At 47.9% G+C, this 25894-nt stretch overlaps 3 protein-coding genes and 1 long non-coding RNA gene across 4 annotated transcripts; all 4 read right to left on the bottom strand.

Moving 5' to 3' along the window:
- Positions 1 to 10422: 10422 nt before the first annotated feature.
- On the bottom strand, positions 10423 to 12350 carry LOC120683637 (cytochrome P450 71A9-like). The gene is made up of 2 exons (XM_039965728.1): positions 11316 to 12350; positions 10423 to 11195 (listed from the first exon to the last, which is right to left on the bottom strand). The coding sequence occupies exons 1-2, from the start codon at positions 12264 to 12266 to the stop codon at positions 10581 to 10583; spliced, it is 1566 nt and encodes a 521-aa protein (XP_039821662.1). The 5' UTR covers positions 12267 to 12350; the 3' UTR covers positions 10423 to 10580.
- Positions 12351 to 14898: 2548 nt separating this feature from the next.
- LOC120683075 lies at positions 14899 to 18455 on the bottom strand. Its single transcript, XR_005678672.1, has 2 exons — positions 18239 to 18455; positions 14899 to 15126 (listed from the first exon to the last, which is right to left on the bottom strand). It is a non-coding gene; the product is annotated as an uncharacterized LOC120683075 (long non-coding RNA).
- A 1682-nt stretch (positions 18456 to 20137) lies between these two features.
- Positions 20138 to 22075, bottom strand: LOC120683129 (putative cis-zeatin O-glucosyltransferase). The gene has a single exon (XM_039965156.1). The coding sequence runs from the start codon at positions 21868 to 21870 to the stop codon at positions 20467 to 20469; it is 1404 nt and encodes a 467-aa protein (XP_039821090.1). The 5' UTR covers positions 21871 to 22075; the 3' UTR covers positions 20138 to 20466.
- Positions 22076 to 23325: 1250 nt separating this feature from the next.
- LOC120683457 (pentatricopeptide repeat-containing protein At1g08070, chloroplastic-like) lies at positions 23326 to 25793 on the bottom strand. Its single transcript, XM_039965534.1, has one exon. The coding sequence runs from the start codon at positions 25757 to 25759 to the stop codon at positions 23672 to 23674; it is 2088 nt and encodes a 695-aa protein (XP_039821468.1). The 5' UTR covers positions 25760 to 25793; the 3' UTR covers positions 23326 to 23671.
- Positions 25794 to 25894: the final 101 nt, after the last annotated feature.

Raw genomic sequence — 25894 nt, forward strand, 5'->3', positions numbered from 1 at the left:
GCTAGTTTGCGGCCTCCCTCTATAAATAGAGGGTGTGGCCGGCCATTTGAGAGGTTGAGCACCTTGGGGACTTGGTGTCCATGTGTGAGAGTGCTTGAGAGCCCTCTACTCACTCTAACTTGATAGTAATCATCCGATCGAGTGAGAGAGCGATTCTAGTGCGATTGCTTTGAGAGATTGCATCGAGTGGCACTAGGTGATCGTGTTGCAAGCCGGTGTGCTTGTTACTCTTGGAGGTTGCCACCTCCTAGACGGCTTGGTGGCAAGAGGCTCCGTTGAAGCCCGCAAGAAGATTGTGCGGTGCTCCGGAGAAGAGATTGTGAGGGGTATTGTGCTCACCCGGCGGGAGCCGCGAAGAGCAACTCTAGTTGAGCGAGACGTGAAGAGCAACAAGTGGTCCGGCCGGATTATGTGCTAGAGCTCTGTGTGAGCACTCCACGTGGGAGAGTGTGACTTGAGAGTCACCACTAGCAAGAGGATCGGCGGCAACCTTGGAGCTTGTCTCAACGGGGATTAGCTTGGTGGCAACCAAGTGAACCTCGGGATAAAAATCACCGTGTCAATCTTGTCTACTCTTCTCGGTGGTTTGCATTCTCCAAATCACAAGCCTTGTATTTACTTTCATCTATATCTTGTGCTTGTGTAGTTGCTCTCTAGTGATTAGTTAGGTTGTGTAGCTTGCTAATCATCTTCTTGCTTGTGTAGCTAGAAGTAGAGATCCTAGTGTAACTAGTTAGTTTGTGTAGCTTAATTAGTTGATCTTGCTTAGATTGTGTAGCTAAGCAAGTTGAGCTCTTGGATTTGGATTGTGTATCCTTGTCTTTGAGCATCTAGTGAGCTTAGGTTTGGCTTTGTGCTTTTGCTCATTAGAATTGTGTAGGAGCTCCCCCGGTTTGTGAAGTACTAGTGCTTAGGCTTGTATGACTTGGCATTAGAATTGTTAGGAGAGCTCTTACTAGCTTGGCACTCCATTTGCTTTGTGTAGGATCTTTTTGGAGGTGCCTTAGAGTCATAGTTAGAGGGGTGAAGTCTTGGCTAAGCGAATAGTTTCAATTCCGCATAAGTTTCGGTTAGCCGGCGCAATTAGTTTTAGAAAGGACTATTCACCCCCCTCTAGTCCGCCATCTCGACCCTACAGTCCCTCTCTCTATCCGGCTGGAATGTTCCCTCGGCCGCTGCTTGTATGGCCTCCTGTAGTCTCTGGGCTGCTCGCTGGATGTTTGGCCCATAGATGCAGTCACCAGTCAATGGGTCCAAGCTTCCCCCGTGACCATAAAACCAGGTCCTTGACCTTTCAGGCCAATTCATGGTCGCAGGTTGGATGCCTCTGTCAAGCAGATCCTGCTCCATCTTCTCCCATTTGGGTATTGCAAGCTTGTAGCCTCCTTGGCTTAGAGTGTGATGGTACACTTTCTTCGAGGCGTTGTATTTGGCCTTTTGCACCTTCTGAAGCTCAAGCTCTGAAGACTTGTATTCCACAAATGCATCCCAGTGACCCCTGAGCTTTTCGAGCTCGCCGGTAAATACGGGTGTGGTCCCGGTCTTGATATATTTCTTCGTCAAAATTTTCTTGAATGATTGCAGCCGTTCGGCCATCTTACTCAGGGTCCAGCGCTTGCATATCTCTTCGGATTTAGCTAGAACCGTGAAGTTTTTCTTAAGCTCCCGCCAGCACCATTCTTTTTCTCTTTCGGGTATCGCATCCCGTTCCTCGCTTGGATCGGAAGCTTTCCAGAGCCTGACAATACATCCAGATTGTCTTATGAATTTTTTGGTGGCAGCTTCTGGAGCGATCGGTTCGGCATCTGGACCAACTTCCGTTATAATGAACCACCCTTCTAGTTTTATTGTTGGGCCTCGCTTCGTCTTTTTCTGCTGCGACGATGATCCAGACGGCTATAAAAAAACATTCATAGTATTCATATAGATTCAGATGAAAATATGATTGTCACTACAAATAAGTATAGTTGTGATATGTACATTAGCACTTTGTTCAGCAGCAGCGTCATCCTGAATAGATGGTGGCTCAATTCCATCACCGGACATATTCAAATATATGTCGGTATTGCTGCCATCATCAGCTTGTTCAGGGACATCTCCTTGACCTTCGCCAATCATATTCAATAGGAACTGTTCGTCTTCCGCGTCTGTGTGTCGCGGGTCCATCGTAACTAATATATGAATACAAATAAAACCCTTAAAAAATTCTCTAAATAATCCACATATTTGCGAGCATTTGACTAAGTACCGATCGATGGACGAGGTCGAGTAATATTCTCTAAGTAATTCAAGAAATAAACTTAAAATATTCTATATATGAAATATTCTAGACGGTTTTTTCACTAAGTACCGATCGATGGATGAGGTCGAGAAATATTCTCTAAGTAATTCAAGAAATATAAAAGAAATATTCTATCGATAATTTCACTAAGTATCGACTGTGAAATATTCTAGATGGTTTTTTCACTAAGTACCGATCGATGGACGAGGTCGAGTAATATTCTCTAAGTAATTCAAGAAATAAACATGAAATCATCTATATATGAAATATTCTAGACGGTTTTTTCACTAAGTAACGATCGATGGATGAAGTCAAGAAATATTCTCTAAGTAATTCAAGAAATATACATGAAATATTTAAAAGAAATTTAAACTCACTTTACACATACATACATACATTCATACATTTCAAGAATTTGTAAATATACCTTTATTTACACAACAAATTATGATTTCACTCTAAACAACAAATTATGATTTCACTCTAAATAACATGAACTCTAAATAATATAATTTCAAAAGTAATTAACACCCTATTTGTCATCAAAATTAAACAAATTAACAAATAATATATATTTTACAACATAATTTCTAAACAAATAATCCATATTTTCAAATTTAAACAAATAATCCATATTTAAACTAATTTCTAAACAAATTTAAACAAATAATTGGGCTCGCACAGGCGACGGCGGGGCGAGCCGGAGGACGAGGGGCTCTGGGCGGCGGCGTGAGGTCGGCGGCGCTCGGGGACGTTGGGCTCGCGCGGCGGGGTCCGGGCCGGGATGGCGGACGTTACGAGTTCTCTGCAAATTTTTCATATTTAATGGATAACTTTACAGAGTTTGAAAAATAACACAAGTTATTAAGGCATAAAGCATAACTGATTTTTAAAAACAGTTATACTGGACTTCAAGTGTTCATATTTTTCTAGCAATCATAACTAGTTGTTTATAGGCTCCGGTAAAAATAAGGAATTTTCCCAGCGCAGAAATTATTTTTCTTGATTTAGTTCAATTACTTAAACCATTAATTAGTTTAACTAGTTTGGGTCGACTAAAAATCATCAAACTTTTTCTGTGGCCTATAAGCAACACAACTAACATGCTGTAAAAGTTTCAAGTGCATACATGACATATTGACAGAGATATAAATAGATCTACACTATTAGGCATAAAACAAAAACTAAATAAAAACTTTAGCTAGAGGGTAACATTGGGTCTCAAACATTTACAGAGAGTTAAAATTTGCATGTACAAGCTACTACCCAAAAGAGAAGGCTGGTCAAAGCTTCTAGCTAGAGATCTAATTAAACCCCTATTTTTCTTGCTTTTAATCTTGAGCTAAAAACAGAGGTCAAATGAAAAAGTTTTTGTAAGAAAAGTTGTAGATCTACTCGCAAAGAACTCAAAACATTTGTATTTGCATCTTTCTTATTTTTCTATGAATTTCTATCTATTTTCAAAGTTCACTGGATTTAAAACAAAACTTAAAGGAAGTTTTATAAAAACGCCCCTAGAATCTTGCCGGGACCCCCTGGATGATCTAAACCTATGCAATCGGGTCCCTGGCCGTTCACACCTACAGCCGCGGCGGCGTTCGGACGATTCCGGTGAGCATGCTCTCCGAGGGCGTGGGGGAAGGTGTCGAGGGGACTCAGGAGATCGAGCTCTACCTTTGGGTAGTCGCGGCGTGGGCTGGGATGGCATGTAGCGGCAGGTAGACGGTGAGCAGGGGATGGCGGCGAGGGCGTTACGGCGGCGGCGGTGTTCTGGCGGGTCTCCGGTGGGTTGGTCGGGGCTCTGGGCGGCGGCGTGAGGTCGACGGCGCTCGGAGACGTTGGGCTCGCGCGGCGGGGTCTGGGCCGGGATGGCGGACGTCGACGGCGGCGGCGCTCGCAGGGACAACGGCACTCGGGGACGTTGGGCTCGCGCGGCGGGGCTCTGGGCGGCGACGTCGATAGCGGCGGTGCTCGGGGACGTTGGGCTCGCGCGGTGGGGGGAGCAGGGGACGGCGGCGGCACCAGGCGCAGATGAGAAACCAAGTGTTAGGGGGAAGGACGAAGGAGGAAGGAAATATATGGGGGGCCTTTTGTCCCGGGTGAATCAATGACCCGGGACAAAAGGCCCTTTTGTCCCGGGTGGTGGCTTCACCCGGGACAAAAGGTGTTTTTGGGCGGGCCGGGAAAATTCCCAGCCCGCGGCCCACCTTTAGTCCCGGGTGGTAGAAAGGGGCCCGTTTTCCCTCGTTTCCCGCCTAATCTTATGTTTGTTTTTGTTTCTTTTTACTTTTCTTTTAAAATTGGCTTTCATTTGTTAATTCAGTTAATAAAATTATGATTCCAAAAATTATGGAACAAAATTTCTTATCTATATATAAACTTGATACACGCAACAAAAATAATTAATTTTCATTCAAGTGATTGGGTCAATGAAATATCTAACTTTTTTGAAATCATATTTGTTATTTTGACCATGCAAAAATATATTAGGTGAACAATTTTTTTCAAACTGTTGCTTTTCGACAGAAAGTGGATTCTATCACGATATTAACGTTTAAAAAGTGAATTTTAGATAAAATTAAGCAATTTCATGATATTAATGAGTAGTGTGTGAGTTTAAGAGATAGTTTGTGTTAGTGAGATTGTGTGTGTTAGTGAGAGAGTATAGTGTGTTAATGTGAATGTAATTTCATGAAATAAATAAAATTAGTTGAGTAATCCATTATTGAATGAAAATTATAATTGAGTCTGGTAATTAAGTGAAAAATATATAAAATAATATATATAACACATAAAGTATAATTGTACAGTACATATATAATAAAAGTATTCGAATTGCGATTATGTTTTTATACAATAATATAAAATAATTCAAGTACATGAAGGATTAGCGGTAACAGACTTTCTCTTCACAAATGTCCCTTGATTATGATCACGGCGCAAGTATGGAGCATCATCATTGGCTAGCAGGATGCATGGATCAGCATTTACTTCGAAAGGTGGAATGGCAACAAAATTATTATATTCTTCTGACAAGTCTGTCTTGTCCTCCACTCCAACGATGTTTCTCTTTCCTGGTAGAACTATGTGTCGCTTAGGCTCATCCTTTTGCTTGTTTATCCCCTTCTTTGGCTTGCTGGACATGTCCTTAATGTAGAAAACCTGAGCGACATCCTGGGCTAGGACAAATGGCTCGTCTCCATACCCAAGATTGTTGAGATCAACTATTGTCATCCCATACTCATCTTTTGTTACCCCTCCTCCAGATAGCTTAACCCATTGGCAACGAAATAGATGCACCTTGAAATTGGGACCGTAATCCAGCTCCCATATCTCTTCAATGTAGCCGTAATATGTGTCTTTTTTTCCATTATTGTCCGTGGTATCCATACGAACACCGTTGTTTTTGTTGGTACTCTTTTTATCTTGGGCTATCGTATAAAATGTGTTTCCATTTATCTCGTACCCTTGGTATGTTAAGATATTCCAAGATGCTCCCCTAGCCAATAAGAACAGTTGTTCACTTATATCCATATTATGCATTAGATGCTTCCGCAACCAGCTGCAGAAAGTGTTCATGTGCTCACGTGTAATTCATGCCTCAGACTTTTCCGGGAAATTGGAGAGCAGAATTTTCTTGTGTTCCTCGATATATGGGTCAACCAAGGATGATTGTTGAAGAACCGTATAATACGCTTTCTTGAATGAGAAATCATCTGTGCAGACATAAGATTTCTTTCTTAATGTACCCTTTCCAGTTAGTCTCCCTCATATCGCGATTCAGGGACTCCAATCGGTTTAAGGTCATCAATAAAGTCAACACAAAAGTCAATTACCTCCTCAGTTCCGTAGGCACTGGCGATGCTTCCTTCTGGACGAGCTCTATTACGAACACATTTCTTGAGTACCCCCATGAACCTTTCGAATGGGAACATATTGTATAGAAATACTGGTCCGAGAATATCAATCTCTTTGACAAGGTGCACTAGAAGATGTGTCATGATGTTGAAGAAAGATGGTGGAAATATCAGCTCAAAGCCAACAAGACATTGCACCTCATCGTTTTGCAGCTTTATCAAATTCTCCGGGTCAATTATCTTCTGAGAAACTGCGTTGAGGAAGGCACATATCTTCACGATGGTTAACCGGACGTTATCAGGCAGAATCCCCCGCAGCACAACCGGAAGAAGTTCGGTCATAAGCACATGGCAGTAATGGGACTTGAGATTTGTAAATTTCTTCACTGCCAAATTTAAGATTCCTTTTATATTGGATGAGTATCCAGATGGAACCTTTATACTGCTCAAGCAGTCAAATATGGTTTCTTTCTCTTCCTTGCTAAGAGTATAGCTGGCAGGACTTAAGTATTGTCGTCCATTATCTCGCTGTTGTGGATGTAAGACATCTCGTTCTTCCATACGTTGCAATTCTTGACGTGCTTCTACTGTATCTTTTGTCTTTCCGTACACTCCCAAGAATGCTATCAGGTTGACGCAAAAATTCTTCGTGAGGTGCATCACATCAATTGCATGACGAACATCAAAGACTTCCCAATATGGTAGCTCCCAAAATATAGATTTCTTCTTCCACATGGGCGCTCATTATGTTTTCGTTCGGAACAGGTTGGCTACCAGATCCCTTTCCAAAAATAACTTCTAGATCTTTTACCATGTTGAAGACGTCTTTACCACTACGGTGCATCGGTTTTGTTCGGTGGTCCGCTTGGCCTTTGAAATGCTTGCCCTTCTTTCGTACCGCATGCCTGATGGAAGAAACTGACGATGACCCATGTATACAACCTTCTTACAGTGAGTCAACCATATATTATCGGTATCATCTAAACAGTGTGTGCATGCTTTGTATCCCTTGTTCGAATGTCCTGACAAGTTACTAAGAGCAGGCTAGTCATTGATTGTTACGAACAGCAATGCTCGTAGGTTGAAGTTTTCCTGTTTGTATTCATCCCACATCCGTACACCTTCATCGCCCCAGAGCAATAAGAGTTCTTCGACCAATGGTCTTAGGTACACATTAATGTCATTTCCGGGCTGGTTTGGACCCGGGATAAGCACTGGCATCATGATGAACTTTCGTTTCATGCAGAGGCATGGTGGAAGATTGTACAGACAAAGAGTCACAGGCCAAGTGCTATGACCACTTCTCATCTCACCAAAAAGATTCATGCCATCCGTACTCAAACTGAACCTTATGTTTCTCGCATCCAAATCAAATCCAGGGTACGTTCTATCTATTTTTCTCCACTGCGACCCATCAGCGGGGTGTCTCAACATCGAGTCTTTCTTGCGTTCCACTTTGTGCCATCGCATCAACTTAGCATTATCTTTATTTCTAAACAGACGCTTCAAACGTGGTATTATAGGCGAATACCACATGACCTTCGCAGGAACTCTCTTCCGGGGAGGCTCCCCCTCGACATCTCCAGGATCATCTTTTCTAATCTTGTAACGCAATGCACTGCATACGGGACATGCATCCAAATTCTCGTACTCGCCTCGGTAGAGGATGCAGTCGTTGGGGTATGCATGTATCTTTTGCACTTCCAGTCCTAAAGGGCAAACAAGTTGTTTGGCTTCATACGTTGTGGCAGGCAATTCATTGTTCTTAGGAAGCATTTTTTAACAAGTTTGAGTAATTCACCAAATCCCTTGTCGGATACACCATTTGTCGTCTTCCATTGCAGCAACTCCAAGGTGGTGCCAAGTTTCTTCAATCCATTTTGACAATCTGGGTACAACAACTTATGGTGGTCCTCTAACAACTTCTGGAACTTCAACCTCTCCGTTTCACTCTCACAGTCTGCCTGCACATTGTGCAATGCCTGCCCCAGATCGTCGCTGGGACCATTTTCTGCTACATCTACTTCGGGCTCTTCCATGGGAATATCGTCATCGAATGCACCGATTCCAGCATTCCCGGGAAAGTGGTCGTCAAAATCTTCTTCTTCATTGTCTTCCATGGTAACCCCCTGTTCTCCGTGCTTCGTCCAACAAACATACTTCTCCATGAAACCATTTGCGAAAATGTGGCTGTGTAGGATTCTTGAAGATGAGTAATTCTTGTTATTGTTGCAATGAAGACACGGGCAGCACATAAAACCATTCTTCTTGTTTGCCTCAGCCACAGACAAAAAATAATGCAGGCCATCAATGAATTCTTTCGAACGTCAGTCAGCATTGTACATCCATTGCGGGTCCATCTGCATTTTAAGTAAATCGATTTGAATTCTTTACACGTATCGAATAAATAAAATATATCAAACCTAAATTAAACTAAATGTAACATAACATGAATAATTAAAAGATATGCAATATCCATCATACATCTTGACTAATTAAAAGGAGTACTTAATCCATTACAGAACTTAACAAAGGAGTATTATACATGAAACTTGAAAATTCGGTCAACAACACATATGTTTTCAACTGTCCTTGCATTGGAACGCAGAATGCTCTAACGGATTTCTTGCTGGCGCAGAAGAAGATGGCGGAGCTGAAACCTCCAAGTTTGAGGGTGACGAACCGTAACGCCGCAATAAATCCTCAAGATCAAACGGAGGTTCCTCGCCCCTTGCCATGCATTCTCTATATTCTTTTTCCAAATAACGGAGCGCTGCCCTATGAAAAGCACTAGGTTTTTTGGACCGACGACCTACTCGAGTTGTGCCCTTCTCTCCAGAAGGACAACGATCACCCCCACCGGCGCCACTCTCTCCAGCTGCTGAAGCCATATTTTACTGAAAAATACCTTTATTTTCCACAAAATTATAAATTCTTACCATTACAATGCAAAAATTATTTACTATTACAATTACAATGATCAGATTAATAACTCTTGCAAATAACAATGAAATCATATAAAAAGACGAAATGTATCATTAATCCTCAAGAAATCTCTAATTAATTGAAAGAATTCTTTATAACTTCTAATTACTTTGACACCCTTCAGTTCCAGGAGTACACTCTTTTCAATATCCAGAAACCCTCTAGAAGAAAAATAAACCTTTATTTCTGAAAATGTATATGTCAGTAACCTCAACCCTGCGGTGATGACACTGCCTTTCGGGGGGACACGGTGCGGTGCAAGGATGTCATCAATCGGTCAGTCGCAGCACCAACATTTATGATTAATAGGCACAACATTTGGCACAGGCAGCATGCTCGTTGATATGCTCTCAATACAACAACGGCCATGCTGACTGCGTCAAATGCTGTCTTCTTATCAATCGGAAGTGCTGGTGATGCGACTAACCGATTCGCGACGTGCTTATAACGCATCGTGTATTCCCGAAAGGTAGTGCCATCACCGTTGGATGGAGATTAACGACGTATACTTGTTTCGAAATAAAGATTTTTTTAGCTTCTAGATGGTTTCAATGTGAGCCTGAATAAATACATCACTAGAGTGTCAAAATAATCCATTCATAATACAAAAAATCCTAATATACTCATTTCATTAATTCATTCATGAATACAAAAATCAACTATCCACAATATGGTCATGTATACAAGTACATCACATGAAGTGTCTACACTCATTCTAAAAATTTCTACTATCTACATACTCATCTAAATCTAAAAGAAAATCACACCTACATATGCAATCTAGCTAAATGTCCAAGAAATGAGCTAGCTACACATTTTCTCTATTTCTAAAGCATGAAATGAGCTATACAAGGTAAGGAAGAAGAGAAAAACAAGCCCCAAACCTTTAGCGCCGATGGATGGATGGGGAATCAAAGATCTTCACAAATATGGTGAAGAAATGAGCAAGAACTCCTCTCTCCCGAGCCGAGAATAGCAAGAAACAAATGAGCTGAATGGCTCGGGCGGGGGGAGAGGGAAGGGGATAAGGGGGCCAAGTCCTTTTGTCCCGGTTGGAGACACCAATCGAGATAAAAGGGGGGCCTTTTGTCCCGGTTGGTGGTTCCAACCGGGACAAAAGGGTACGCGGGCCTTTTGTCCCGGTTGGTGTCTCCAACCGGGACAAAAAGCCCCTGTCCCCCGCCCCCCGCTGGTCCGGCTAGCCGTTGGATCCGGGACAAAAGCCACCTATTGTCCCGGGGCCAAAGGTTGCCGGGACAAATGGCCTGGAACAAAGGCCTATTATGTAGTGCTATTATGTAGTAGTGATATACGAGCATCCATTCTAAAAAAATAAAGGGATTGGATATACGTGACGACATGTATAGCAAGCTAGGTTCCTACGTACTGAAATACAGCAACGGAATACTACACGAAAGCGTACTCGTCGTCGTCTTAAGGACGCCAACGAGGTGATCTCACTGCACGCGTCTCCTTTCCGCTACGAGCACGAGAGGGTTCTTCCTGTGCACGGTCATCCCGGTCTCCTGCTCCAGGTCCACGGCCTCGCCGTTGGGCGCGCGCCAGTCGAAGCAGAAGAGCAGGTTGGCCAGCTGCAGCTCAACGGCGGAGGTGGCGAAGTGCACGCCGGGGCAGCTTCTCCGGCCGACCCCGAATGGCACGAGCGAGAAGCTGTCGTGCCACGGCTTGTGGTCGCTGAGGTCGGCGACCTCCGCGTGCCGCTCCGGCACGAACCGCGCCGCGTCGGGGCCCCACGCGCCGGGGTCCTGGCCGATGGCCCTGGCGTTCACGAGCACCCGCGTCCCGGCCGGGATCTCGCAGCCGTACACCGCGCAGGGCTCGATGGTCTCCCGGGGCACCAGTAGCGGCACCGGCGGGTGCACCCGCATCGACTCCCGGATGACCTGCTTCAGGTACTTGAGGCGCGGGAGGTCGGACTCGAGGACGATGTCCCCGCCGCCGCCGCGCACCTCCTGCTGAGCCTTGGCGAGGATGTCCGGGTGCCGGAGCAGCTCCGTCATCGTCCACTCCACCGTCTCCGCGGTGGTGTCTGTCCCAGCGATGAACATGTCCTGAAGGAAACACATGAACAAAAACGAAAGAAATTATTTACAGTTTCCTCACAAGATCGTACGATCAAGGAAACCCGTGAAACGTAAACATGCGAGCGAGATCAAGATCAGTCGGCGTACCGTGAGGATGCCTTTGATCCGGTTACGGCTGCTGAACGTGCTCCGGTAAGCCGGATCGCCGTGCAGGCGGAGGAGCACATCGACCAAGTCCTCGCCTTTGGAATCCGCGCGCTTGTTGAGGTGGTCGTCGATCACCTTCTCGTAGAACGCGTCGAGCTCATGGAAGTTGCGCTCCAGCCGCCGCCGCAGGCCCCGGAGCGCGTCCACCCACCCCAGCCACGGCATGTAGTCGGCCACGAAGAAAGCGCCCAGGAGCTTCTGCGTCTCGTCGAGGACGGCGCCGGCCTCGATGCTCCCGTCGTCCCCGCCGTCACCGAACGCGACGCGGCGCAGGATCCTGTTGCTCGTCGCCATGAGCATCTCGCTGAGGTTCACGGGGGAGCCGGCCGCGGACGCGGCCGCGACGGCGGCGACGAGCGCGGCGGCCTCGCCCTCGCGGACGTCGCGGAAGGCGCGCACGCGCGGGGCGCCCAGGAGCTCCGACAGGGACGCGCGGCGCGCGGCGCGCCAGAAGGCGCCGTCCGGCGGCGAGAAGGCGATGTCCTGCAGGCCGTAGGTGATCCTGGTGGCCACGGTCAGCGCCGGGCGCCCCGACATGGCGCGGTCGTTGGGCTGGAACGCGGCGCGCAGCGCGTCGGCGGTGGAGACGACGAGCGTGGGCACGGAGCCCAGGCGGAGCAGCATGAGCGGCGCGTCGTGCCTGGCGGCCAGCGCGGCGAGGGAGTCGTGCGGGACCGCGCCGAGCTGGTGGAGGTTGCCGATGAGGGGGAGGCCCCTCGGGCGCGGGAGGGAAGGCGAGCTGGCGGCGGCGCGCCTCTTGAGCGGCGCGAGCAGCAGCCGCGTGAGGTAGAGGACGGCAACGGTGGCGACGAGGGCGAGGAAGGCGCGTGCAAAGAGCTCAGCATGAGCTGCTTGGACTTGGAGCGTCTCCATGAACAGTGCTGGGTGCATGGCGGCCCTCCTTGGTTTTGGTCACCTACTGTTCGCGTGAACTGGATAAGAATAGCATGGCATTAGCAGGGTACCATTTTTATAGACTGTACAGAGACCTTGCAAAGCCATGTGAGAGAGGGGTTTAATGCTGACTGCCAACTGGTGACATGAGATTTGTGCCTTGTTCGGCTGGCTGGCAGGCTGGATGGCTGCCTGATTTGGCGTGAGAGGAAAATACTGTTGATTGGCTGGCTGGCTGGCTGATTTGGCGTGAGAGGAAAATACTATTGTGGCTGGCTGAATCTGCCAGCCGAACAAAGTCAGAGCACAGCTAGTTGGCTGACGAAAAGAAAGCCTACGAAATTTGTCTTTCTCTACTGTTTCTCTGAAGAATCGAAACGTCAAAGGGCAAGATGTTAAGATGTTGATGACACTTTTGCAAATCTCTCCTTCCATGCCTCTGCATCCCTCCTCTTGGATGTTTATTCGATGGCACAGATTGGAGTTTCCGTAGTTTGCATACGAAGATAATTTACATAGCATACGTTGTCTAAAAATAATATTGTTGCCAGTATCAGCAAATAAGTAGTTTTTATTAGCTGTTGGCTCTTACAAACTAGCACGATGCATCATTACTCGGTTTCAGAGAAAAGCTAGGCTCCTGCATGCTTCACCAGGATCATAGTGGTTGATGACATGGGAGAAGTGAAGCACCCGAATACTGCATACGGCAGTCGGCTGCACGTAGCCACCAAAGACAAGAGTCGCCGATTTTGACCTTGATGAAGCAGCACCACATCAATGATGCGCACCGAGGAGGGGGGGGGGGGATCTGAACAAAGACAGCATCATTGATGTGCCCCGAGGAAGGAGGGGGGGAGAATGAACAAAGACAGCATCATTGATGTGCACAGCACCGAGGAAAGATGGAATTGATGATGCGGTTGGTGTGGGCAGCCAGCCTACGTTCAGCTAACATTGATTTTCTCTCGCAACACTCCAGCAGCAATCTTCAGCCATTAGCCAGACAACATTGTTTTTCTCTTACACCATCCTAGCAGCAGCCTCCAGCGCCAGCACAGCGAACAGGATGTATAAGTATTTATTAACTTCTGTTGATCATATTTGATCATTCGTCTTATTCAAAAAAATTTAAAAAAAATATTATTTATTTTATTATGACATATTTCATCATCCTATATATTTGAAGTATATTTTAATTGTTTTTATTTTTTTCATAAATTTTTAAAATAAAATAAATGGAATTCAACAAATATTTATATTTTAAAATAGAGGTAGTACCACGGCAATGCGTAACCACCTTGAATCCATGATCCAGCCAGCCAAGACAGGTGAGGTAGGTAGTTGTCAAAATCGGGATGGCGGCTACGGCTAGTTTGGTAGCCTTGAAAGCTGCAGGCGACAGGGAGAGGTAGTAGCTGTCCCGTGCTTCTTCCTTCCTCTGGCGTCAGTGGTTTGGCACCCCAAATCATTACTGGACCGAACTATTTCATAATATACATTATAATACCCCAAACCATTCCAATCCATCCCACTATCTTCCAAAATTAAATTAAATTAAATTGCATACACCATCTCAACCAAATTAAACCAGCCTACCTCCGAACCCACGGTTTCAACCCACCTCCAAACGCAAAGTTTCAACTCAACTTAACCAAGATTGAATGGCAGGAGTAAACGTGCCACCGTATCGTGTGAATTTTTTTTCGCAAAAAGAGAAAACATACTGTGTGAACTCTTTTCGACACAAAGCTCAGCTCCAACCCATCATTTCGATTGAATCAAATGAAAATTCCAGAAGTTTGACAGCCAGAAAAACAGAGAAAATGGAGCCTAGGATACATGCACCTACGGCTGATTCAAAGAGCTAATGGTTTCGGTAGCTGCCGGCGTCGGGCGGAGTGGCAGGGCTCACAGTGGCGAGGACCCCACTGCCATTTAATGCAGCGCACTCATCTCATCCAATCCTAGCTGGGGCAGCACCTGTGAGTCAGATTTCGCCAGCTGCGTGCGGCCGAGTGGGGAGCAGGGTTTTATTTCCCGACCGGCTCTGGTTTCCGGACCGGTTTGACCGGTTACCGGTCGGAACCGGTCGAATTCAAATTTAAATTCAAATAAATTCAAAAGCTCCCGTGCAACCGGTTCCGACCGATTTACCGGCCGGTTTTAATGGTTTATCGGTCGGTTTGACCGGTTTGAATTCAAATCCAAATTCAAAAGCTCCCGTGCAACCGGTTTACCGGCCGGTTTGACCGGTTTGACTGGTGGGCCTTAATGGGCCGGCCCATTTTTTCTTTTTCTTTTTTGATTTAACTTTAAATCCCCGCAAACTATACTAAATGAATGAATTTTTTAGAAAATTTGATACCATTAGATTCATCGCAACTTGAAGTATTTTTATGAATTTTTTGGAAATTTTTCATTTTTTGAATTTAAATTTAAATTTTGAATTTTAGCCTGTTGGGTACCGGCCGAAACCGGAACCGGTCCGGACCAGTTTAACCGGTGTAAGGTTAACCCTGGTGGGGAGACGCCAGTCTCGCTCTCTCTCTTCATTTCTCTCCCATCCGCGTCACATTCCGCCGACTACTCGCCCGTTACTATACCTGCTCAAACTACGACACAAAGAGATCCACCAACAAGGGTTGTTCCCAGGAGTTTACAAGTTTTAATTTACAGACACTTGCAAACAACAGTATGAGCTAACAAAGACCACCATATCACCAGACTACAAAAGCGCTTCCAGTTCTCCAGTTCGTATAAAGCTTCATCAGAGCTTTCAGGCGTCTGCTTCAAGCTCCGATTATATTGATGCTTTTTGTGGGCGATCCTTTGCTAGTAACACCGTGTGAAAGACCTACACCAGATACATTTCATAGCAGCTAACCAAGATCACTCCCGACAATGACCAATGAGAAATCCCAAGAATGATAATAAAATGTTATGAATCTAGAACTCGAATGGAAAAAAGGGAGCACACAAATAACTTGGTTCTAACAAGCTAACAAACTTCTAGTGTCTTAGCTGACACCAACTGTAAAGTTGAATTAGGTGCCAAGAAAAAGTAGATACTGAAGTGGCAGCCATATAACTTATCAAAAAACTTGATACTGAGGCCCTGTTTAGATCTTTACCCATAAACCCCGTAAACGCAAAAAAAAATCGTCACATCGAATGTTTCGACACATGTATGGAGTACTAAATGAAGTCTATTTACAAAAATTTTTGCATAGATGGGCTGTAAATCACGAGACGAATCTAATGAGCCTACTTAATCCATGATTTGCAACAGTGATGCTACAGTAACAATCCGCTAATTATTGATTACTCATGGATTAATTAGCATCATTAGATTCGTCTCGCGATTTACAAACCATCTGTGCAAAAAGTTTTGTAAATAGACTTCATTAAGTACTTCAAATTAGTAAGATTCCAACGCAAAAAAATTTTGCGCTCGAACTAAACACGGCCTGATTAATTGTTGGTACATGACACAAACACAGTTAAGACCACAATAAAAACTAGAAGAATGCTAATAAACTGCTATGAATCTAGTTCTCATGTGGAAAATAAGAATGACTTGAACACAGAAATTTATTGTTGAGTACATGGAACATGGAACAAACACAGTTCAGACCAAAGTAAAACTAGAAGAATGCTAATAAAATGTTGTGACACTACTACAGAACTAGTCATAGCAAACGGGCTATCACCAACGGTTCGAAACGAACCGGCGGTGATGCTTCATCACCGTCGGATCCCATTGGGACCGGCGGTGATGTCCTTCATCACCGCTGGTTGGTAACACGAACTGGCGGTGATGAGGTCGCCGACCATCACCGCCGGTTCCATCCACGAGCCGGCGGTGATGAGGCACATCACCACAGGCCACGCCTGCCCCGCTCACGTCCGCCCATAGCCCCCTTTTTTTAGCAGTAAAGGGCAGATAGCCCTCCCTCACCCTCACTCGCGGCGCCGTCCTCCTCCCCGTCCTCCCTCCTCCCGCGCCCTCCCAGGGCGGCGGCGCCGGCCGTCCGCCCCGTCCTCCTCCCGCGCCCTCCCATGGCAGCGGCGGCCGGCCCTTCGCCTCATCCTCCTCCCGCGCCCTCCCATGGCGGCAGTGGTGGTAGAGGCCTGTGCGGCGGCCATGGCGGCCGGATCCGCACAGAGCATGGCGGATCTGCGACGTCCGGCCCTCCGTCGCCTCGTCCTCCCTCCTCCCGCAACGTCCCATGGCGGTGGTGCCGGCCCTCCTCCCTCCCTCGCCGTGGCGCTCCTAGCTCAGGTGGCGGCCGGATCCGGGCGCGCCTTGGTGCTCCGAGCTCTGGCGGCGTCAGGATCTGGGCGCTATGAGCTCCGTGCGGGCGGCTCGGAGGAGCAGGGCTCACGGCGGCGCGGGCGCTTTGACGTCAGCCTCCCTCTGCGGCATCGCACGGTGGGACGATGGCTCCAGCGAGCTCCGCGGGCCAGGGACTGCCCTTTTTTTTCTCATATACATTTCTTTATTCCTCCATCGGTAATGTTACAAAACATATTTGACCTCACAAATACAGCAACCATGGAGTGAAGGCAATAGTAACAGCCATGGAGTTAAGGCCATGGTAACCACCATGGTTGAAGGCCATGAATTATCCTTATGGGTGCTGTTACAAAGAGAATTAATGTCCTATACTAATTCCTGGAATTAGTGACCTTGTAATCCCCCTATAAAAGGGCACCATGAGATCAATAAGAAAATGTGCCAATTCACTACATTCTTGTCTCTACCATTTTTATTCTACAATAGGTAATTTTCCTCAGGTCAACTTTAACAAATCTGTTTGTTACAGCTACAATATGATTTCTCCCAATTACTTTTCGCTATTGTAGCAGTTTATGTGTGCAATGCAATGAGCTAAGTGAAAGCTAAGCTTCATTTTGTAGGATCTGACTATAATTCATTTTCATTCGTTCACAGGGAGTTAATATTCATCATATCTTCTCTTTCTGGTAAGACTTTCTACCCATCTCATGATTTGCTTCTTTGACATACCATCTGTTTACTTGAAATATCTACCATGCTGTTGCCAATTTCCATTGCTTGCTCTTCATGCCATGCATGTCATCTGTGAATAGAGGATCATTAGGTATGAGATATCTACCATGATGTGGCTATGTGCTTATGTTGCTTGTTAGACTGGTTATGATTATGGTTATTGCTAGCAAAACTTCTGCACCAATTATAAATGTTTTTTATTAGATTGGTGGCATTCATGCATCTTTTCTTCTATATCAATTATAAATGCACCAATTATATATCAATTTTCTTAATATATGTTTGTGAAGTTTATACCAATCTCATAGGTCAGCCTTTTGGTCTTAGTATGTCTGCCTACTTGAAAATACCGGAAATTTTCTCATTTTACCCTGCACTTTCACCCTCTATGTTATCTGCTGAATTCTGCTCCTATAATTATATATTATATATATTGTACACATGATGCAATATTATTATATGAAAATATTTTTTTATGGGAAAAAGGTCTTCACCAACGGTTCCAGATACAAACCGGCGGTGATGGGTGCACATCACCAACGGTTCGCGCACGCATAAACCGGCGGTGTTGAACCCCCTCCATCTGGCCCCGCTATCACCATCGACTTAAATTCAACGGTACCCAAAATCGTTGGTGATGCACTTTTAGAACCGGCGGTGATAGAGGTGGTTGTAGTAGTGTGAATCTAGTTCAACTCACCGTCAAGAGACAGATCCTTCAACTCCCGGTCAAGAACACCACCCTCGAACCCTCACACGCACCAAGCAAAGTCTAGACGCCTCCAGGCTGCAACATCGACCTCAGCAATGAATCGTAACCGGGTGGTCGAACACGTGCGTACCTCATCTCCGGCATCCATACCAGCAAGCTTCGAAGATCCCATAGGGCTAGCAGTATTCCTATCGATCCATGGGAGAAGAGGAGGAGGAGTACCTAGCGGATCCACGGACAGACGGGTGGGAGCACGACGACGGCGATCTCCCTGGTCCAGCGATGACGGTGAGCTCCCTGGTCCAGCGCAGACCGTCGAGGCCCCGCCAGCTGCTGCGGCGCCGCGGCCGCCGCTGTTGACGAGAGGATAAGGGCGACAGGGACGGATGATGGGATTGATCCATTTAAATTGGCAGTCCAAACCGAACCAGCCCACTAGCTATTCCAGCCGGTTACCACCAAACTATATTGGCCTAAACACAAAAACCAACCACAAAGACTGGTTCGAGTCCAAACCACTAGCAGGTTGACTCTGGTGGGGCGGAGTCCCTCGCCGGTGAAATCCGGGTCCAATCTGGCCACGACCCACGAGTCGCTTTCGGCAAGGGCGCCGGCGGCGGCGCCGCGTGCGCCGGCTTCATCGGGCATGGTACGGTGGCGTGCACCGCCACCTCTCTAGCACGCAGTAGAGCACGGCAGAGAGCACACGCCCGGAACGAGCGGCACGGCTTGTGGTCGCCGAGGTCCACGCCGCGCTTAGAGAGCATTGTTTCGGCCCGCCCATTCCTGAACGGCACGAGCGCGAAGCTGCCGTCGTCGTTTTTTTTAAAAAAAAGCGCCGTCGTGCACGGCATGTGGTCGCCAAGGTCCACGCCGGCGTCGACCTCGTACCGCTCCGGCGCGAACCGCACGGCGTCGGACCCCCACGCGCCGGGGGTCCGTGCCGACGATGGCCATGGCGTTCACGATCACCGCGCCCTGGCTGGCAGATACCTCGTAGCCGCGCACCGTGCACGCCTCGGTGGTCTCCCGGGGCGCCAGCAGCGGCGCCGGCGGCCGGCACCGAGCAGAGGAAAGTTAACTTCCCGTCACGCGGTGATCGGAACAAATATTCTGTTTGGTCTCATGAATGGAACAAATCAGGAACAAATATTCGAGAGAAAAAAGCAGGAACAAATTGAAGATGCAGACAAAGTTGCAACTTCACAGAAGCAGGCAGGTTACTTTTAAGATTCTGGGTAAAGTCTAAAGAGTCCACTGACAGGGAATACTAAAAAATGTGTACAGAATCCGGTATTTGCAGTAGTAAGGAAAAAAATAACACCTTGATCATTGTTAGTTGTTACTCCGGTTACCACGAATTTTGGCTGGAACAACATTCTTCAGGTTGGCAAATGTTCATTCTTCATTCCTTCTCTTGTAAACTGAAGAGGAAACAACTTGACAGTAGTCGAAACTTGAGGACAAGGATAAACTTAATCTGATTATCTCTGACCAACCATGTGACAAATTGGACTATCTACTCCTTCGGAGAAAAAGGAGGAAGGACCAACCATGTCGTTGCTGCACCTGCACTGATATGTCCTTGTCCAAGCCATTGTACTTGTTGTACATATGATCATCTTTCTTCTTCAGATGCAAGTTAGTTATGTTTATCCCATTATCTAAAAAAAGTTTGTTGTGTTTATCAAGATGTTTTTTTTTGGAAAGGAAGTATGTTTTCTTATGTTTATGTTATTTCATTTATCGAGGAGGAAGGTCAGTTTATCATAGTTGATCCCGGTCCGTCTGCTTCAGATATTTGCCACAAGTTTTTGTCCGATTTCCTGCTTCTCTTGCCCCGTATGTGTTCATATCAGAATATGCCAAAACCTGAATATGCTCACTACGCTTTCAGTAAAGTGGGGGCATAATGCCTTTGGTCAAAAAAAAAAACCAAAGCCTGAATATTCATTTCGGTCTCGTGAATGGAGCAAATCAAGCAGCAACTTCAGAGAAGCAGGAAAGTTAGTTTTAAGATTCTTGCTACAGTGTAAAGAGCCAACAAGGAATACAGAGAAATGTGTACAGATTGGAGTGTGAAAAAAAAATCCATGGGGACAACAACGTAGAGTTTCACTTGCATCCATCATCATAGATTCATAGGTACGGCAATAACATGGAGATTTTCTTTCTTTTTTCAGAACGATATTCCTAGACCTAGTAAAATCTGTCTTTTCCCGTCACTCGATATTTTTCTGTTGAAGGCCGCCGGCCGGCACATGAGATGAGACGAGTGTAATGCCGATGCAGTAGATACAGCCAGAATGTTCTTAAATTTCTAAAGCTCAAGCTCACTTGAAAATGACACAAATTGAAAAGGATAAGGTGCCATAGAAGTAAGAAATCAGTTTTTTTTTCTGAAAGGAAGATATGAAGACAGTTCCCCACCCATCTCTCTCTCTCATGTATCACCTGGTCATGTGAGTAATGAAGTCCTCAAGGTCCTTGTGCGATGCTCCGCCTACCACCGCCGATGAACGTACGGCTTCGCCTAGCTCCATTGCGCGCTGCTGGACCTGGCGCCCTTCATCCGAGACCATCATCTTCTCAATTGCCTCCTGTATGGTCGCGCTGGGTATCACTATCACCTCCCTCTGCATTTCGATCGGCCTCACTAGGATGCCAGCCTTGAGGTGCTTGCACACCAGCTCAGAGTTCAACGGTTGATCCGAGTGCATGGGCCATGCCAGGATGGGCTTCCCGTGGCCCAGACTCTCCACCGTCGAGTTCCAGCCGCAGTGGCTCAAGAACGCCGCCGTGGCGCCGTGCGCCAGGATCTCCAGCTGCGGCGCCCACCCGGTGACCACCACCCCCCAGCCCTGGGCCTGCTCCGTGAACTCGGACAGGAACTTGGCGTGCCGGTCCTCGCCGTGGTCCGTGAACACGTTGCCGCGGTCGGCGTCGCGCAGCACCCAGATGAACCACTGCCTGCTGCCGCGCAGCGCCGCGGCGAGCTCCGCGACCTGCTCACCTCGCAGCGACGACGTCGAGCCGAACGACACGTAGAGCACGGATGCCGGCGGCTGCCTGTCGAGCCAATCCAGGCACTCGTGGCGCTTCCCGCTTTCGTGCGCGACGGATGAACTCGCGTCGACGTCGAGCAACGGGTTCAAGGGGCCGATGTTGAAGAGCTTCTTGCCGGCAGGAGCCACCTGCTCGGCGAACCAATCGATGAACGGACCCTCGACCGCGCGGCAGGTGTTGGTGAGGACGCCGGAGCTGGATGGTATCGTCTGCGCTGATCTCATCCGATTGCTCGCGTACTCCATGAACTCCTCCGTGATGTAGGCGAATACGGGGACGTAATCGACGCCGCGCTCGCGCAGGAGGCGGCACCCGGCGTCCGCCTGCCAGAGGAGGCTCGACAGGGAGGTGCAGGCCAGCGCGAACCCCTCGCCGTTGGGCAGCCGCGCGGCCGCCTCGGCGGCGAAGGCGTTGGCCATGTCGTAGAGGACGACGACGCGGCGGGGGGAGGCGGAGACCGCGGCGAGGAGCGCCGCGAGCGGGGCGGGCGCGCCGGCCGTGAAGGCCTCCCACAGCGGCATGAGGTGGGACGGGAAGGCCGCCGAGGCTCCGGCGTCAGGGGGCGGCGAGGCGTACGCGGCGATCGGGAGCTCGTGGAACCGGACGCGGCGGAGGGCGCTGTCGCCCCAGCCGTGCACGCGCGCGCGGGCCTGGCGGGCGAGCTCCGCGGGCGCCGCGTAGTGGACGGGCAGGCCGCGCGCCGCGAGCTGCAGCGACAGGTGCAGCAGCGCGTTCAGGTGGCCCTGCGCCGGGAACGGCACCGCCACGACCGCGACGGAGGACTCCATGGGGGTGTTGCGTCGGCTCGCGTCGTGCTCCGTCCGCGGGGCTCACTTCCCGTCCCCGGCAGATCAGCCTGCAGCGGGTGAACGCTAGGTTCTTGATGTCTTGATGATGGCCGCCCATCAGGCCGTGGCATTTGATGTTTGCGACATGGCCGGATGCCCCGTGGCTTAAGCTAGCTTCCACCATGATTTGGCCGGGGGTGCAGAGTGCTCCCCTGCCGCCGTTCCCGGCCGGCTGCAGTGCGTCATGCATGACATCCCCGGCCGCCGCTGTCGGACTGCTGAGAGGCACCGAGCTCGCTGCTGTGATGCTGTCGTTGAAGTGGTCGAGCATAGTATGCCAAACAGACATCATTTTTTTCCGTTTCTGGTAAGCGGGTCTCCATCCCATTAACCCCGCGCTCCTCCGTAACTCCATTGAGAAAATTCAAAATTTTTGACATCGGTAAATTTAAAACATTTTTATTTGACATAGAAAATTTCAACTTCCGTATCTAATATTATCTAATATTTAAGTTGAACATTCATTTATTGTTTGACACTTTCGCCCATTTCGTCGATTAAATCATATAATAATCATTAACTTGTGGAGTCTTCCCTCTTTTTTCTAGGCTAAAATATCAAATCACCTCAAAAATTCATTAAGCTTTCTTTTAAGATTATAAAAACGGAAAAGTATCAATTTTGCAAAAAAAAAATAATGTTTAAAATTTTAAAGTTAAATTCACTAAAATAGGCTACTTTTGAAGATTATCTAAAATTTTAGGGTACACCGTAACTTTCCAAAAAATTTAAAAATATATCTACTAATACAATCATGATATAAAGTAATATATAAAATTATCTTCGATGATAAGGTACAAAGAAAGAAATGTTGGCTCCGTCGCACTCCAAGGATGAAAACAGATTGAATACGAACGGATATTACTGATATCATATTTATTTTATATTTTTATTTGAATATAGATAGGATACAAATAGTGTTAGTTTTTACCGGATAAGATTGTTATGGATATTGACATGGTAACGGCGGCGCCTGGGTGGTGGTCGGCGCGGCCAGGGAGGCGTGCGGCAGCGCGCCGAGCTGGTGGAGGTTGCCGATGATCGGGAGCTCCCTCAGGCGCGGGAAAAGAGGCGGCAGCGGCAAGCTGGCCGTGGCGGCCCCGGGCCCGGCGGACGATGACCTCTTGGACGGCGGCGGGAGCAGAGGTGGACGGTGGCAAGGACCAGAAGGAGCCGCGCAAGGAGATCGTGAGGTTGGAGAGTGTTGACGCGAAATCCATGGACGTCGATGCCGTGCCCGTGGTCGGTGGTCGTCGATCATAGCTACTGTGGTTGAAAGCCATGTCCGTTCCGTTGTGTGAGAAAAGTTGAAACTCCATAGACCGAATCATGAACTTTGGCAAAAATGGTGGATGTGAAGAATACAGGGAAAGCATGCAAGGACTCATCTCTCAAACTGCGAATGAAATGTATAATTTCTATTGAAGTTTTGTTAAATGAAATGGAATAGGTCAAGGTCAGCCCTCATCAGAATTCATGCATAACACTGTATATCTGTACACAACCACACTACATACTACTATACTAGCTCCACAACTATTATTCATGGCCTTACCTACACTTGAATTGAAGATCTTGATGCAGGCTAGCAAAGTTTCGTTTCAGAAACGCCAAAGCAGTTGTCTTTGTATTTACAGGTTACTATGTTAATCCGTCTTCCACTCCCCTCAAATGGGGCAGGTGTGCCTGTGTCCATCCTTATCCCAAAAAGGATCTTCAGCACAAATACAGAGAACTGCTATCACCAGTAATCATTGCAGGAGCAAGAACCATCCTTGAAATGATGAAATCTATTCCGGTCTCGAACAACAATTTCCCTATCGTACACCTTTGAAATCAACTTTGTGGCTGAGTGGCAGTCTGTGCACACTCTTAGATTCTTCGATAAGCGAATTGTTGCGCCATGGCGCAACTTCATCAGACCAAACGCAATTGCCAGCTTCTCACTGTGATGGGAAACAGACACTTCCTTCTCACACTCATCAACATCTAGCCTCGCATCAGCTGTATTTGGGACATACCCTGCCACCTTGATCTTGTCAATCATCTCCTCAACTTTCTCGTAAATCTCCCTCAAATGGGGGTGCTCACTGTCTTCAGCAAAGAACTCGTAGACCACCCCATCCAGCTCGATGAGACTGCACCCAGGAACTTTCTGAATCCCTCTATCCTTCATTTGCCTCCGAATCATTGCTGCATCCTTCCATCGACCCACTGATGCATAGATATTTGACAGAAGTATGTAGTCACCACTATGACTAGGGTCCAATTGGATGATCTGCTGAAGTGCTTCTTCCCCAACTTCAACATTTTTTTGAACTGCGCAAGAAGACAGTAGTGCCCTCCAGATAACTGTATTAGGCTCAATAGGCATGGCTCTGATAAATTGATACGCCTCATCTATCAAACCAGCCCGCCCCAACAGATCCACAACACAGCCATAGTGCTCGATTCGTGGCTGGATCCCATAATCCTGAGTCATGCTGTCAAAATGTTGGCGACCCTCTTCAACTAAGTAGTTGTGACTGCAAGCCATGAGGACACCAATGAATGTCACATCTGTTGGCTTGATACCAGCTTTGCACATGGATGAGAAGAGCTCTAGTGCTTCTCTGCCCCTTCCATTGCTTGCCATGCCCTTTATCAAGGCTGTCCATGTCCATGAGTTCTTCACAGGCATTGACTCAAATGCCTCAACTGCACTGTCAATGCACCCACACTTCGCATAGAAGTCCACCAAAGCAGTACCAAGAACAATGGTGAGAGGCAAAGACTTCTTTCTTATATATGAATGCACCCACTTCCCTGTCTCAAGTGCACCCAGGACAGCACAAGCAGAGAGCACACTAACCATGGTCACATCATTTGGTTCCACCTCAGCAACCTGCATCTCACTGAAAAGAGCAAGCGCCTCCTGGCACCGATCTGCCTGTGTGTAGCCCGAGATCATTGCACTCCAAGCGACCACATCACGGGACTGCATCCCGTCAAACAAGGTCCGTGCCTTACCAAGTTCACCGCACTTGGCATACATGTCGACCAGCGCAGTCACCAAATTCCGGTACCCCAGCATCCCTTTCTCTTCCACATAGCCCCCAACCAACTTGCCAAGTTTGGAATCACATGTTCTTCCGCATGCCGTAGCAACACTCACCAATGTGACCTCATCAAAAGGTGCCCCAACCTCAAGCATAGCCTTAAACAACTCCACGACCTCCTTCCAATCTCCATTCCTGAAGTACCCTGCGATGATTGCGTTCCACAAGACCACGCCCTTCTCTTCCACCGCGTCAAACAGCAGCTGCGCCGTTGCGACATCCCCACAGCTCGCGTACATATGTATCAAGCTGCTCAGCACGAACCGATCCACCATGAGCCCGCGTTTGACGGCGTAAGCCTGGACGCCCCGCCCTGCATCCAGCGTGCGCATCCTGGAGCATGACTTGAGGGCGCTGGCGACGGTGTGCTGGTCGGGCCAGATGGAGCCCGCGTCGAGCATTTCGACGAACAGGAGCAGCGCGTCCTCCAGGTGGCCCGCGCAGAGGAACGCGCGCATGAGGACGTTGTAGCACGGCACGGACAGGGGTGGCCGCGGCCCCAGGCGGAAGAGACGGACCGCGTAGGCGAGTTGCGCCGGCGAGGCACCGCGGGCGGCGGCCTCGAGCAGGGAGTGGAAGGATTTCGGCGAGGCGGTGAGCTCCCCGGACTTGATTAGAGACGCGTGGAGCTGCGGCACGTGGCCGAGAGCTGCGCGGACGGGTGGAGGACGGGGCGGCGCCGGCGCGGCGGTGGCGGGGAGAGCCGCCGCCGGGTGGACGGCGGTGGCCATTCAGAGTTCGCCTGGGTTTAACCGCTTAAGCGCACCAACTGGCAATTTTGCTATCATGGGTTATCCAAGTAGCAGGTCCGCTAGAGACACTGACACCAGGGCCCACCGTGACCGGGCCCACACGATAAAGTCACC

Source organism: Panicum virgatum, chromosome 7N (assembly GCF_016808335.1).
Source record: "Panicum virgatum strain AP13 chromosome 7N, P.virgatum_v5, whole genome shotgun sequence".
Classification (NCBI taxonomy): Eukaryota; Viridiplantae; Streptophyta; class Magnoliopsida; order Poales; family Poaceae; genus Panicum; species Panicum virgatum.

What these genes read in the sequence shown, in the direction of transcription:
- LOC120683129 (XM_039965156.1), bottom strand. Translation starts at nt 21,870, where the DNA reads ATGGAGTCCTCCGTCGCGGTCGTGGCGGTGCCGTTCCCGGCGCAGGGC.
- LOC120683637 (XM_039965728.1), bottom strand. Translation starts at nt 12,266, where the DNA reads ATGCACCCAGCACTGTTCATGGAGACGCTCCAAGTCCAAGCAGCTCAT. An exon ending in GGATCAAAGGCATCCTCACG is followed by an intron (nt 11,196 to 11,315) that starts GTACGCCGACTG and finishes TGTTTCCTTCAG; the next exon opens with GACATGTTCATCGCTGGGAC.
- LOC120683457 (XM_039965534.1), bottom strand. Translation starts at nt 25,759, where the DNA reads ATGGCCACCGCCGTCCACCCGGCGGCGGCTCTCCCCGCCACCGCCGCG.